General features: G+C 40.2%; 1 protein-coding gene across 1 annotated transcript in view; it reads left to right on the top strand.

Annotated features, from left to right (window-relative positions):
* The window catches only part of si (sucrase-isomaltase), a 94,939-nt gene extending 80,521 nt beyond the window's left edge, over positions 1 to 14,418 (top strand). The window contains exons 45-48 of the mRNA XM_066684584.1: positions 8,860 to 8,948; positions 9,994 to 10,043; positions 11,031 to 11,201; positions 14,177 to 14,418. Coding sequence (XP_066540681.1) covers positions 8,860 to 8,948; positions 9,994 to 10,043; positions 11,031 to 11,201; positions 14,177 to 14,245 — 379 coding nt within the window. The 3' untranslated portion in view covers positions 14,246 to 14,418. The remainder of the gene's footprint in view (positions 1 to 8,859; positions 8,949 to 9,993; positions 10,044 to 11,030; positions 11,202 to 14,176) is intronic.
* Positions 14,419 to 16,375: the final 1,957 nt, after the last annotated feature.

Genomic DNA, 16,375 nt, shown 5'->3' with positions numbered 1-16,375 from the left:
AATAACACATTCTATAGGTAAGCACGAGGCGCTAACTCGACAATAACACATTCTATAGCTAAACACGAGGCGCTAACTCGACAATAACACATTCTATAGGTAAACACGAGACGCTAACTCGACAATAACACATTCTATAGGTAAACACAAGGCACTAACCCGACAATAACACATTCTATAGGTAAACACGAGGCACTAACTCGACAATAACACATTCTATAGGTAAACACGGGGCACTAACCCGACAATAACACATTCTATAGGTAAACACGAGGCGCTAACTCGACAATAACACATTCTATAGGTAAACACGAGGTGCTAACTCGACAATAACACATTCTATAGGTAAACACAAGGCACTAACTCGACAATAACACATTCTATAGGTAAACACGAGGCGCTAACTCGACAATAACACATTCTATAGGTAAACACGAGGCACAGACCAGACAATAACACATTCTATAGGTAAACACGAGGCACTAACCAGACAATAACACATTCTATAGCTAAACACGAGGCGCTAACCAGACAATAACACATTCTATAGATAAACACGAGGCACAGACCAGACAATAACACATTCTATAGGTAAACACAAGGCACAGACCAGACAATAACACATTCTATAGGTAAACACGAGGCGCTAACTCGACAATAACACATTCTATAGGTAAACACGAGGCACAGACCAGACAATAACACATTCTATAGGTAAACACAAGGTACTGACCAGACAATAACACATTCTATAGGTAAACACAAGGCACTAACCCGACAATAACACATTCTATAGGTAAACACAAGGCACTAACCAGACAATAACACATTCTATAGGTAAACACAAGGTACTGACCAGACAATAACACATTCTATAGGTAAACACAAGGCACTAACCCGACAATAACACATTCTATAGGTAAACACAAGGCACTAACCAGACAATAACACATTCTATAGGTAAACACAAGGCACTAACCCGACAATAACACATTCTATAGGTAAACACAAGGCACTAACCCGACAATAACACATTCTATAGGTAAACACGAGGCGCTAACCTGACAATAACACATTCTATAGGTAAACACGAGGCGCTAACTCGACAATAACACATTCTATAGGTAAACACGAGGCGCTAACTCGACAATAACACATTCTATAGGTAAACACGAGGCGCTAACTCGACAATAACACATTCTATAGGTAAACACGAGGCACAGACCAGACAATAACACATTCTATAGGTAAACACGAGGCGCTAACTCGACAATAACACATTCTATAGCTAAACACGAGGCACAGACCAGACAATAACACATTCTATAGGTAAACACGAGGCACTAACCCGAGTATAACACATTCTATACGTAAACACGAGGCACTAACCCGACAATAACACATTCTATAGGTAAACACGAGGCACAGACCAGACAATAACACATTCTATAGGTAAACACGAGGCACAGACCAGACAATAACACATTCTATAGGTAAACACGAGGCACTAACCAGACAATAACACATTCTATAGGTAAACACGAGGCACAGACCAGACTATAACACATTCTATAGGTAAACACGAGGCACAGACCAGACAATAACACATTCTATAGGTAAACACAAGGCACAGACCAGACAATAACACATTCTATAGGTAAACACGAGGCGCTAACTCGACAATAACACATTCTATAGGTAAACACGAGGCACAGACCAGACAATAACACATTCTATAGGTAAACACAAGGTACTGACCAGACAATAACACATTCTATAGGTAAACACAAGGCACTAACCCGACAATAACACATTCTATAGGTAAACACAAGGCACTAACCAGACAATAACACATTCTATAGGTAAACACAAGGTACTGACCAGACAATAACACATTCTATAGGTAAACACAAGGCACTAACCCGACAATAACACATTCTATAGGTAAACACAAGGCACTAACCAGACAATAACACATTCTATAGATAAACACGAGGCACAGACCAGACAATAACACATTCTATAGGTAAACACAAGGCACAGACCAGACAATAACACATTCTATAGGTAAACACGAGGCGCTAACTCGACAATAACACATTCTATAGGTAAACACGAGGCACAGACCAGACAATAACACATTCTATAGGTAAACACAAGGTACTGACCAGACAATAACACATTCTATAGGTAAACACAAGGCACTAACCCGACAATAACACATTCTATAGGTAAACACAAGGCACTAACCAGACAATAACACATTCTATAGGTAAACACAAGGTACTGACCAGACAATAACACATTCTATAGGTAAACACAAGGCACTAACCCGACAATAACACATTCTATAGGTAAACACAAGGCACTAACCAGACAATAACACATTCTATAGGTAAACACAAGGCACTAACCCGACAATAACACATTCTATAGGTAAACACAAGGCACTAACCCGACAATAACACATTCTATAGGTAAACACGAGGCGCTAACCCGACAATAACACATTCTATAGGTAAACACGAGGCGCTAACTCGACAATAACACATTCTATAGGTAAACACGAGGCGCTAACTCGACAATAACACATTCTATAGGTAAACACGAGGCGCTAACTCGACAATAACACATTCTATAGGTAAACACGAGGCACAGACCAGACAATAACACATTCTATAGGTAAACACGAGGCGCTAACTCGACAATAACACATTCTATAGCTAAACACGAGGCACAGACCAGACAATAACACATTCTATAGGTAAACACGAGGCACTAACCCGAGTATAACACATTCTATAGGTAAACACGAGGCACTAACCCGACAATAACACATTCTATAGGTAAACACGAGGCACAGACCAGACAATAACACATTCTATAGGTAAACACGAGGCACAGACCAGACAATAACACATTCTATAGGTAAACACGAGGCACTAACCAGACAATAACACATTCTATAGGTAAACACGAGGCACAGACCAGACTATAACACATTCTATAGGTAAACACGAGGCACAGACCAGACAATAACACATTCTATAGGTAAACACAAGGCACAGACCAGACAATAACACATTCTATAGGTAAACACGAGGCGCTAACTCGACAATAACACAGTCTATAGGTAAACACAAGGCACAGACCAGACAATAACACATTCTATAGGTAAACACAAGGCACTAACCCGACAATAACACATTCTATAGGTAAACACAAGGCACTAACCCGACAATAACACTTTCTATAGGTAAACACGAGGCGCTAACTCGACAATAACACATTCTATAGGTAAACACGGGGCACTAACCCGACAATAACACATTCTATAGGTAAACACGAGGCGCTAACTCGACAATAACACATTCTATAGGTAAACACGAGGCGCTAACTCGACAATAACACATTCTATAGCTAAACACGAGGCACAGACCAGACAATAACACATTCTATAGGTAAACACGAGGCACTAACCCGACAATAACACATTCTATAGGTAAACACGAGGCACTAACCCGACAATAGCACATTCTATAGGTAAACACGAGGCACAGACCAGACAATAACACATTCTATAGGTAAACACGAGGCACAGACCAGACAATAACACATTCTATAGGTAAACACGAGGCACTAACCAGACAATAACACATTCTATAGGTAAACACGAGGCACAGACCAGACAATAACACATTCTATAGGTAAACACGAGGCACAGACCAGACAATAACACATTCTATAGGTAAACACAAGGCACAGACCAGACAATAACACATTCTATAGGTAAACATGAGGCGCTAACTCGACAATAACACATTCTATAGGTAAACACGAAGCACAGACCAGACAATAACACATTTTATAGGTAAACACAAGGCACTAACCCGACAATAACACATTCTATAGGTAAACACGAGGCGCTAACTCGACAATAACACATTCTATAGGTAAACACGGGGCACTAACCCGACAATAACACATTCTATAGGTAAACACGAGGCGCTAACTCGACAATAACACATTCTATAGGTAAACACGAGGCGCTAACTCGACAATAACACATTCTATAGGTAAACACTAGGCGCTAACTCGACAATAGCACATTCTATAGGTAAACACGAGGCACAGACCAGACAATAACACATTCTATAGGTAAACACGAGGCGCTAACTCGAGAATAACACATTCTATAGGTAAACACGAGGCACAGACCAGACAATAACACATTCTATAGGTAAACACGAGGCACTAACCCGACAATAACACATTCTATAGGTAAACACGAGGCACTAACCCGACAATAACACATTCTATAGGTAAACACGAGGTACAGACCAGACAATAACACATTCTATAGGTAAACACGAGGCACAGACCAGACAATAACACATTCTATAGGTAAACACGAGGCACTAACCAGACAATAACATATTCTATAGCTAAACACGAGGCGCTAACCAGACAATAACACATTATATAGGTAAACACGAGGCACAGACCAGACAATAACACATTCTATAGGTAAACACAAGGCACAGACCAGACAATAACACATTCTATAGGTAAACACGAGGTGCTAACTCGACAATAACACATTCTATAGGTAAACATGAGGCACAGACCAGACAATAACACATTCTATAGGTAAACACAAGGTACTGACCAGACAATAACACATTCTATAGGTAAACACAAGGCACTAACCCGACAATAACACATTTTATAGGTAAACACAAGGCACTAACCTGACAATAACACATTCTATAGGTAAACACGAGGCGCTAACCAGACAATAACACATTCTATAGGTAAACACAAGGCACTAACCAGACAATAACACATTCTATAGGTAAACACAAGGTACTGACCAGGAAAAAACACATTCTATAGGTAAACACGAGACGCTAACTCGACAATAACACATTCCATAGGTAAACACAAGGCACTAACCTGACAATAACACATTCTATAGGTAAACACGAGGTGCTAACCCGACAATAACACATTTTATAGGTAAACACAAGGCACTAACCTGACAATAACACATTCTATAGGTAAACACGAGGCGCTAACCAGACAATAACACATTCTGAAGGTAAACACGAGGCGCTAACCAGACAATAACACATTCTATAGGTAAACACGAGGCACTAACCTGACAATAACACATTCTATAGGTAAACACGAGGCGCTAACCCGACAATAACACATTCTATAGGTAAACACGAGGCGCTAACTCGACAATAACACATTCTATAGGTAAACACGAGGCGCTAACTCGACAATAACACATTCTATAGGTAAACACGAGGCGCTAACTCGACAATAACACATTCTATAGGTAAACACGAGGCGCTAACTCGACAATAACACATTCTATAGGTAAACACGAGGCACAGACCAGACAATAACACATTCTATAGGTAAACACGAGGCACTAACCCGACAATAACACATTCTATAGGTAAACACGAGGCACTAACCCGACAATAACACATTCTATAGGTAAACACGAGGCACAGACCAGACAATAACACATTCTATAGGTAAACACGAGGCACAGACCAGACAATAACACATTCTATAGGTAAACACGAGGCGCTAACTCGACAATAACACATTCTATAGGTAAACACGAGGCACAGACCAGACAATAACACATTCTATAGGTAAACACGAGGCACTAACCCGACAATAACACATTCTATAGGTAAACACGAGGCACTAACCCGACAATAACACATTCTATAGGTAAACACGAGGTACAGACCAGACAATAACACATTCTATAGGTAAACACGAGGCACAGACCAGACAATAACACATTCTATAGGTAAACACGAGGCACTAACCAGACAATAACATATTCTATAGCTAAACACGAGGCGCTAACCAGACAATAACACATTATATAGGTAAACACGAGGCACAGACCAGACAATAACACATTCTATAGGTAAACACAAGGCACAGACCAGACAATAACACATTCTATAGGTAAACACGAGGTGCTAACTCGACAATAACACATTCTATAGGTAAACATGAGGCACAGACCAGACAATAACACATTCTATAGGTAAACACAAGGTACTGACCAGACAATAACACATTCTATAGGTAAACACAAGGCACTAACCCGACAATAACACATTTTATAGGTAAACACAAGGCACTAACCTGACAATAACACATTCTATAGGTAAACACGAGGCGCTAACCAGACAATAACACATTCTATAGGTAAACACAAGGCACTAACCAGACAATAACACATTCTATAGGTAAACACAAGGTACTGACCAGACAATAACACATTCTATAGGTAAACACGAGACGCTAACTCGACAATAACACATTCCATAGGTAAACACAAGGCACTAACCTGACAATAACACATTCTATAGGTAAACACGAGGCGCTAACCCGACAATAACACATTTTATAGGTAAACACAAGGCACTAACCTGACAATAACACATTCTATAGGTAAACACGAGGCGCTAACCAGACAATAACACATTCTGAAGGTAAACACGAGGCGCTAACCAGACAATAACACATTCTATAGGTAAACACGAGGCACTAACCTGACAATAACACATTCTATAGGTAAACACGAGGCGCTAACCCGACAATAACACATTCTATAGGTAAACACGAGGCGCTAACTCGACAATAACACATTCTATAGGTAAACACGAGGCGCTAACTCGACAATAACACATTCTATAGGTAAACACGAGGCGCTAACTCGACAATAACACATTCTATAGGTAAACACGAGGCACAGACCAGACAATAACACATTCTATAGGTAAACACGAGGCACTAACCCGACAATAACACATTCTATAGGTAAACACGAGGCACTAACCCGACAATAACACATTCTATAGGTAAACACGAGGCACAGACCAGACAATAACACATTCTATAGGTAAACACGAGGCACAGACCAGACAATAACACATTCTATAGGTAAACACGGGGCACTAACCAGACAATAACACATTCTATAGGTAAACACGAGGCACAGACCAGACAATAACACATTCTATAGGTAAACACGAGGCACAGACCAGACAATAACACATTCTATAGGTAAACACAAGGCACAGACCAGACAATAACACATTGTATAGGTAAACACGAGGCGCTAACCCGACAATAACACATTCTATAGGTAAACACGAGGCGCTAACTCGACAATAACACATTCTATAGGTAAACACGAGGCGCTAACTCGACAATAACACATTCTATAGGTAAACACGAGGCGCTAACTCGACAATAACACATTCTATAGGTAAACACGAGGCACAGACCAGACAATAACACATTCTATAGGTAAACACGAGGCACTAACCCGACAATAACACATTCTATAGGTAAACACGAGGCACTAACCCGACAATAACACATTCTATAGGTAAACACGAGGCACAGACCAGACAATAACACATTCTATAGGTAAACACGAGGCACAGACCAGACAATAACACATTCTATAGGTAAACACGGGGCACTAACCAGACAATAACACATTCTATAGGTAAACACGAGGCACAGACCAGACAATAACACATTCTATAGGTAAACACGAGGCACAGACCAGACAATAACACATTCTATAGGTAAACACAAGGCACAGACCAGACAATAACACATTGTATAGGTAAACACGAGGCGCTAACTCGACAATAACACATTCTATAGGTAAACACGAGGCACAGACCAGACAATAACACATTCTATAGGTAAACACAAGGCACTAACCCGACAATAACAAATTTTATAGGTAAGCACAAGGCACTAACCTGACAATAACACATTCTATAGGTAAACACGAGGCGCTAACCAGACAATAACACATTCTATAGGTAAAAACGAGGCACTAACCCGACAATAACACATTCTATAGGTAAACACAAGGTACTGACCAGACAATAACACATTCTATAGGTAAACACAAGGCACTAACCCGACAATAACACATTTTATAGGTAAACACAAGGCACTAACCTGACAATAACACATTCTATAGGTAAACACGAGGCGCTAACCCGACAATAACACATTTTATAGGTAAACACAAGGCACTAACCTGACAATAACACATTCTATAGGTAAACACGAGGCGCTAACTCGACAATAACACATTCTGTAGGTAAACACGAGGCGCTAACCAGACAATAACACATTCTATAGGTAAACACGAGGCACTAACCCGACAATAACACATTATATAGGTAAACACGAGGCGCTAACCCGACAATAACACATTCTAAATGTAAACACGAGGTACTGACCAGACAATAACACATTCTACATGTAAACACCTGACATTAACCAGACAATAACACATTCTACATGTAAACACCTGACATTAACCAGACAATAACACATTCTACATGTAAACACCTGACATTAACCAGACAATAACACATTCTATAGGTAAACACGAAGTAAAAACCAGACAATTACACATTCTATAGGTAAATATGCGGCAATAACATATTTTACATATTTACAACACAGGGGAAAAAGAATATGCACACATTTTGTGTAATATATTATAATTTTTGTCAGCTTTTATTGCATGCCAATAGATTCCACTACAGGTGGAACATAAAGCCCAATCCCAACTTACAGCTTGTGTGCTTGCAAAGCTTGAAGGTTAATGATGACATGCTACATGGAATGTCCTTTAGCTCTTCCCAGGTTAATAATACAGAATGTGAACATTAGGTGAGACAGCGTAAGAGTCAATTCCCGCTTGTAGCCTGCAGTATCATCCTCTGATGTTCTGTTTGTCACACTCATCCGTTCCTCTTTCCTTCACCCCTGCAGCCGGAAGAATCCTCTGGGACTCATCGCTGCTCTTGCTGATGATGGAACAGCGAGAGGTTTTCTGTTCTGGGACGATGGAGAGGGCATTGGTATGTTTCTCAGCTTCATGCAGAACTCCATTGTATTTAACCCAGAGAAAAAAAAGAAACAGTCTACAGATATTATCCTTTCAGAACATATTCATCTACTTACAAAATTGGTATGAAGTGAATATTTTGAACAGTTCCCACATGTATTCTCTGTTTTATCTGGTTTCCTCCCATGGTTCAAAAACACCCATTTATAGGTGGACTGTCGACTCAAAAGTGTCCGTAGGTGTGAGTCTGAGAGTGAATGTGTGAGTGTGTGTGTTGCCCTGTGAAGGACTGGCACCCCCTCCAGGGTGTGTTCTTGTCTTGCGCCCAATCTTTCTGAGTAGGCTCTGGACCCACTGCGAGCCTGAACTGGATAAGCATTTACAGATAATGAATGAATGAAAAAACCCTATACATTTGCTATTGTTATTGCTAGTGACACTGACACCAGACTTCTTAGTGTTAAACACAGCTTGTTTGCCTGGGAGTCCCCAATTTGATCATGGACATTTGGTTGATGTGGTGACCTTAATTTGCTCTACACAAGGAAAAAAAGAGTTTAAATCCAAAAACAGTAACTTGAGATTAACATCATTATATAGAGGATAGGTCATTGCAAACTCTAACTGGCTTGTTTAGCTGGTTTTATATTGTCATCCCGTCATGTCCGTGTAGATTTGACCATGTTGCATCTGTTTTGTTGTGTGTGTAGGGGTTAGTAGTTGTGAAATCAGATGTTCATCCATCTGATCTCAGCTTGTTTATGCAGTTATTCAGGCATTGTGTCCATTAACCAGCCAGTAAAGCTGAAATCCATCTCTGTCCTGACGTTCAGTTGGTAACTGGCTTAAAATCCGGAAAACGTTGAACAGTGGATGCCTATTGACCACACGTATACACTATTGTTTGAGTTGGAGATCATGTTAAATGCCAAAATATAAGTGTCCTTTCACTGTCTGTTCTCTGACCTCATGCTGTATTTTTTCCTTCTTTCTTGTGTTTTTTTCCCCTTTCTATCTCTATCCGTCCTCGCCTCATTGTTTGACGATCATCTGTCCAGACACGGATAAGAATGGGACGTACCTCTTGGCGTCGTTCAGCGTGTTTAAGGTACGCTAATACTCACTCTTCTGAAAGCAGCACATTTTTCAGGGCATCTCCGAACGACTCGTGTTCCAGTTGTTATTAAAGCCAGCGGGGAATTCAAAAGCAGACCACATCTCCTGTAGCCAAACATCTGTGGCTAAACCACAGTCTGCTCCAAAACCGCATCATGCTGACTGGCCGAGTGGTTTAAAGCCTGCCAGCTTCGTCCAGCTAGGCCAAAATGTTCTGCAGATTTCAGGTCAGATGTAGAAAGATTAACTGAACTGCGCGGCTAAAAAATGCCCCACATAATCTCTGACTACTCACACAAGAGGTCAAAGAAAGTCTGTGTTTAAATGTCACATTTAAATTTAAAAAAATATAATCTTGAGGATGCCATCACGTGTCCAAAGCATCTGCCCGTATTTTTCTTTTTTTTTTTGTGTGTGTGAGGCTGTGTAAGCTAACTTTGCAGAGAATAATCCGCCTTTATATATGGATTAGGAATATTATAAGGGATATTATTATACTAATTTAATATCACTTTGATTGCACTGAGTATTTCGGATCTGATTAATAAGAACAGCATTGGTTTAACCCTAAAATATATCACATTATTATTGTATATGGAAATATACTGTGCATATATTTTGACTGGTGGACCATTCTTGTCAATGTTGTGTTGAAAATGAGCCACCACCACACCACACTGGACAGTTGTTCTGTGGTCAGTATCTGAGCAATGGTAACTGTAGGGTGAGCTAATAAGCAGATGGATATACAGTTTGTAATTGTACAATATAATGAGATTATAATGCTATTTAGACAGACGCATTTGTGTTGTCAGGTACTGCTGTAGGATATGATTATTTGTGTGTGTGTATAATGTGCTGCTGTTGTGTGCTGAGTCAGAAAAAGCACACAACAGACTCTTAAACATTGACGTGATACTTATTTAATAAGACATCACTTACTGTTTCTAACATACACTTTCCGTTGTGTCCACTTCAGGAAACTCTGACCTGTTCTATTGTTAACGATGGACTGGATGCTGCTGACCGCCTGACTCTGGGTATTGTGAGAGTTTGGGGAACAGGAAGCTTTCCCATTACTAATGTCTCCATCAAGACCGACGGAGCAGCTGCAACGTCACTGAAATTCGACCACGATCCAATCACAGAGGTGAGAATTTACTGCCATCTGCAGAGCTGTGATTCTGGAGTAGAACAAAATTCTTATAATAAATATTTATAGTTATTGATATAGAATATAGACTTAAATTAATATATATTTAAAGTAATTATTAATTATTGAAAAAGCTGAATTAGAACACAGACAACTTAGATCATCAAAATTAAGGAAACTCAGAATTAAAGGGTTTTTATATACAGGGGTTGGACAATGAAACTGAAACACCTGTCATTGTAGTGTGGGAGGTTTCATGGCTAAATTGGAGCAGCCTGGTGGCCAATCTTCATTAACTACACACTGCACCAGTAAGACCATGTGCATCCAATGGTTCAAACATTGTGTCCTGAAGGTGGTGCCGTGTATCAGGACGACAATCACCAATACACACAGCAAGACTGGTGAAGGACTGGTTTGATGAACATGAAAGTGAAGTTGAACATCTCCCATGTCCTGCACAGTCACCAGATCTAAATATTATTGAGCCACTTTGGGGTGTTTTGGAGGAGCGAGTCAGGAAATGTTTTCCTCCACCAGCATCACGTAGAGACCTGGCCACTATCCTGCAAGAAGAATGGCTTCAAATCCCTCTGACCACTGTGCAGGACTTGTGTATGTCATTCCCAAGACGAACTGACGCTGTATCGGCCGCAAAAGGAGGCCCTACACAGTAATACATTACTGTGGTCTAAAACCAGGTGTTTAACTTTCATTGTCCAACCCCTGTACATTTATATATATATATATTGTTTAATCCTCCTCCTCTGGCCCTGGTCATATGTTACACAAGGTTTCATAAAATAACAGCATACATTGTATGGCTGCACTTGACAGCTATGCACAACATATCAGACTCTTATCACAGTGTTTGTGAAGTGAGAGCCAGTGTGTTTTCATGTTGGGCTTTTATCGTTTCGAAAAGGCAGTGCTGGCGCAAGGGTGGAGAAAGGGATTATCCCTGACAAAGGTGGAGGGCAACGATATTGCCTCTTTCCCCCCCCTCTTGACTCTTTTGAAAAGCTGCCCTTGCAAAAGTTGAATTGGAACGGACCAACAACGCAGATTCTATTAATACCGTTGAGAAGCCAGGATTTATAACAGCTGGGCGAGAGATCGAGAGGCGAAAGTGACATACACACATGCATGCAGAGAGAGAGAGAGAGAGAGAGAGAGGGCGAGAGAGAGAGAGAGGGAGAGAGAGAGGGAGAGAGAGAGAGAGAGAGGGAGAGAGAGAGAGAGAGAGAGAGAGAGAGAGAGAGAGAGAGAGAGAGATAGGGATAGGGAGAGAGAGAGAGAGAAGCCATGTATGGATTTGAATAACTAGTGTTCCAGCTCGCACAGAGCCATTTATCTTTCTTAGCATTTCCCAACTGCATACTAAGTTTGAAAGGGCCAGGCAGCTCCATCTGTCTCTGTGTGTGTGTGTGTGTGTGTGTGTGTATGTGTGTGTGTGTCAGTGTGGGCTTCCACCGTGTGCTCCTTTAAGCTGCAAAGAGACAAACACACATACACAGTGCTCCATGCCTCCTTATTGCCTCTTAATGGATGTATCTGCTGAAATTACACATAATTGCTCCCTTTCCCCTGAATTTTGGGGGTCAGGTTTTGAAAGGAGTCTCAAATCCACTCGAGACTCAACCCTTTATTAGGGCTTTCTTGTTTTACAAGGTAAAATATAGAGTCAATATAATTTTACAAACTGAGGCCAAGATCACACTGTGTTTCGAAACAGAAAAGAAACAAAGAAAACCCCTGCGTTGAAGCTTAAAATATATGTTCACATTCAGTGCAAATTATTAAAAAATACCTGCATTCATTTAGTTAGTTGTCTTACATTAACATGTATTTATCACACAAGAGGCATACAGCAGGTTGTGGGAACCAATATAAAGTGTATATCATGTTATTTATTCTTCTAATTATTTAAAATAAACAAGAACTGGCGCCCCCTCCAGGGTGTATTCCCGCCTTGCGCCCAATGATTCCAGGTAGGCTCTGGACCCCCTGCGACCCTAAATTGGATAAGCGGTTACAGATAATGGATGGATGGATTTAAAATAAACACTGGGACACACTGAAACCTTGGCTGAACATGGACAAAAAACAAGGTGCGAGCAGAAACTAGAAAAGCAGAAATTCTATTTAGAGATGTAATATTTAATGTCATTACGGAAAAGCTCTACTCTTCTGGGAAGGCATGTCTGAACATGTCTGAAACGGCATTTACACATTAGTGAGGTCAAGTGTAGATGTTGGATGATTAGTTCTGGATCCTTAACACCACTGACTCCCCTCAAAGGTTTTGAACAATGCTCCATCACTCCAGAGAACACAGTTCCATTACACCACAACCCAATGCTGTGTGGCTTTCTAACCCTCTAGCACACACTAGTGACCCACACTCTAGCCAGCAGTGTAACCTTACTTTGCATGCACACCACAAGCAACAAAACCCCCTCCACGTGTCACTGGTGGGTGTGTCCAGCAGCACGCGAGCAGGCCGTGTTAGTACAGTGTTACAACAGTAACCAGTATAAACAGAGCCTATGTAGACAATTAATAAAACTACACAATTAGTAAACAAAAAATAAATAATAATTAAACTATAAGACAAACCCATGCACTAAACAGTTATGAGTCTCTCCTTGGTTTTGAGAAAGGAACAAATCTTGAGTAGGAACCAAAGTCAGCGCAGTGTTTCTGAGGGAATGTGAGAACCTGTTTTCTGATTGGTACTCGCCGCCCGCATGTCACTGCTCATTTGCCTGAGCCTAACTGGATTGCGTCGCTCAACACCGCCCAGTGGCGCTGACTCTCACTGAAAACGAACGACTTCATTTTGCTGTGTAGCTTTCAGCGTGCACTATGGGAATTGTGTGTCCTCAATGTGGTTACATTATAGCATCATTATAGCACAGCAATATATACATAGAACTCAATGTGGTTCTGTCCTTGTGTTTTTTTTTCAGGAGCTGACCATTGATGCCACGAATGGAACGTATTGGGTGAATAAACCATTCACCATTACTTGGATGTGATGAGTGCTTCCAGAGAAATAATATACATATATATATATATGAAGATATAGTCCACCTAATCAACACATGAATGTTTTCTTTATTATGTGAAGTGTATTTATACAAGTGCTGTTGTAAATGAATATGTAACATACACATGGGGATCATATTTCCAGTAAGGGCTGTCCAGACTGTATGAGATAATCTGTAATTAAATAAAGGCCTGTTCTGAGAATAAATTGATGTATAGATTGAACTGTATTTAACAGAAGTCCTTGCTTGGGCTAAAGTTGGGAAACTGCATCTCTGAAGGTGGCATCATGGGAAGATGACAATAATAACCCCTAATTATCAACAATCACGTCTTTTTGGCCTCTTTGCCGTCGCTACCTGCCAGGCCGACTTTCTGCACAATTAGATTCAGATATAATGATATGATAATCAATTATTCATTCCACAATAAACATAATGATATCAATTTAGTGATGGGGACAGTAAATTGATTTCTGCTCTAATTGGCAATCAGTGTGAGTTGAGGCATGTAGGTGTGGTGTGTATGTGTGTGTGTGTGTGAGAGAAAGAGAGAGAGAGAGAGAGAGAGAGAGATAGAGGAGGGGATTCTGCCTTATTCGGTCGCTAATGACAATGATAATGGAGATTTTTTTCGGTCTTTCCTTTTTTTTCCACAAAATGACACAGGATGGTGAAGATCCAACTGAGAATATAATTATTTGGGGTTTATACAAGAAAAAAAAAGTGCATTTGGAGCAACTATTCAATTAGTAAGAGAACAGCAGTCCTCCTCCTCAGTAGGAGACACTGACACTCAAATAGCAGGAGACTAAAGATAAAGAAGAAGAAAAACTATACTCTTAGCGCTACGCCAGCTTCTTAGAAAAGTTGATACAGAATCTACCTGTAATAATAATAGTGCGTGACAGTTCCTAAAATCAGATGAAGATCCAATTAAATAAATGTGACAAAAATAATCTACTTGTCATTTAATTATTAAGGAGAATGTCTACAACCCACAGTTCCTTTGAAGGGAAATTAAAATCCAGTATTTTTTAATCTATAGGCTGACAATCGGGTGTGTGTTGAATAGATCACTTGAATAGAACGGGGCCCAGCCCTCTCTGTGTAAAAAAATGCACATAATTATGTTGAGAGCAAATGTAGAGACAGTGTGACAACAGTGACCGGTGTTGGGAGGGTTACTTTTAAAATGTATTCCACTGAAAAATAAAAAGTACATGGTCTGAAAGGTCATTTTTAACATATTCCATTAGATCAATGCAGAAGGTGACTAATGTATTCTAAATACTTTGGAATACTTTTTGGAACACGTTTTAAAACAGTTTGAATGTGGCAGTCAAGTCCTGCTTACATGAGAAAATATTCTGTTGTGTTCTACTGTAGCAACTAGCTGAACATATTACAGTTCTCCCCATGTTCTCCCTGTGTCTGTGTGGGTTTCCTCCGGGTGCTCCGGTTTCCTCCCACAGTCCAAAAACACACATTGGTAGGTGGATTGCTTCTCAGAAGTGTCCGTAGGTGTGAGTGTGTGAGTGAATGTGTGAGTGTGTGTTGCCCTGTGAAGGACTGGCGCCCCCTCCAGGGTGTGTTCTTGTCTTGCGTCCAGTGATTCCAGGTAGGCTCTGGACCCACCGCGACACTGAACTGGATAAGGGTTACAGATAACGAATGAATGAATGAAAATAGACAAACAAACAAATAAAAAATAAAAACACCCTTGCTTCTGGCTGCTTCAAGACTCTATCTTACATTCAACGTCCTGGCAAACAGATGTTGTACTAAAACTCTTTATCGAATTCCCAAAACAATAAGCTCACTTCGCACGTCGTGCCAGCTCATGACCTCAAGTGGTCAGGAAACTTACGGAACTGAAAACATGTTGCGTATTTTATTTCAAGGTCTGAAATACAAGTTTGCTCTAATTTGAGATTACATATTAATTACATATTAATTAGATAAATCCCTTCAACCATTTTTTTTAAACCAGTGTAACTCTTTTTAACCAGTTACACATGTTTTGTATTCAAAGTATCTAAAATGTATTCTGTTATTCCCCAACACTGAAAGCAACAAGAGGTCAGGGCAGTTATTACCATACATCAAACTTGTAAGCCT

Source organism: Hoplias malabaricus, chromosome 11 (assembly GCF_029633855.1).
Source record: "Hoplias malabaricus isolate fHopMal1 chromosome 11, fHopMal1.hap1, whole genome shotgun sequence".
Taxonomy (NCBI): domain Eukaryota; kingdom Metazoa; phylum Chordata; class Actinopteri; order Characiformes; family Erythrinidae; genus Hoplias; species Hoplias malabaricus.
The sequence above is the reverse complement of the archived record's forward strand: the minus strand, read 5'-3'. Positions and strand labels throughout refer to the sequence as shown.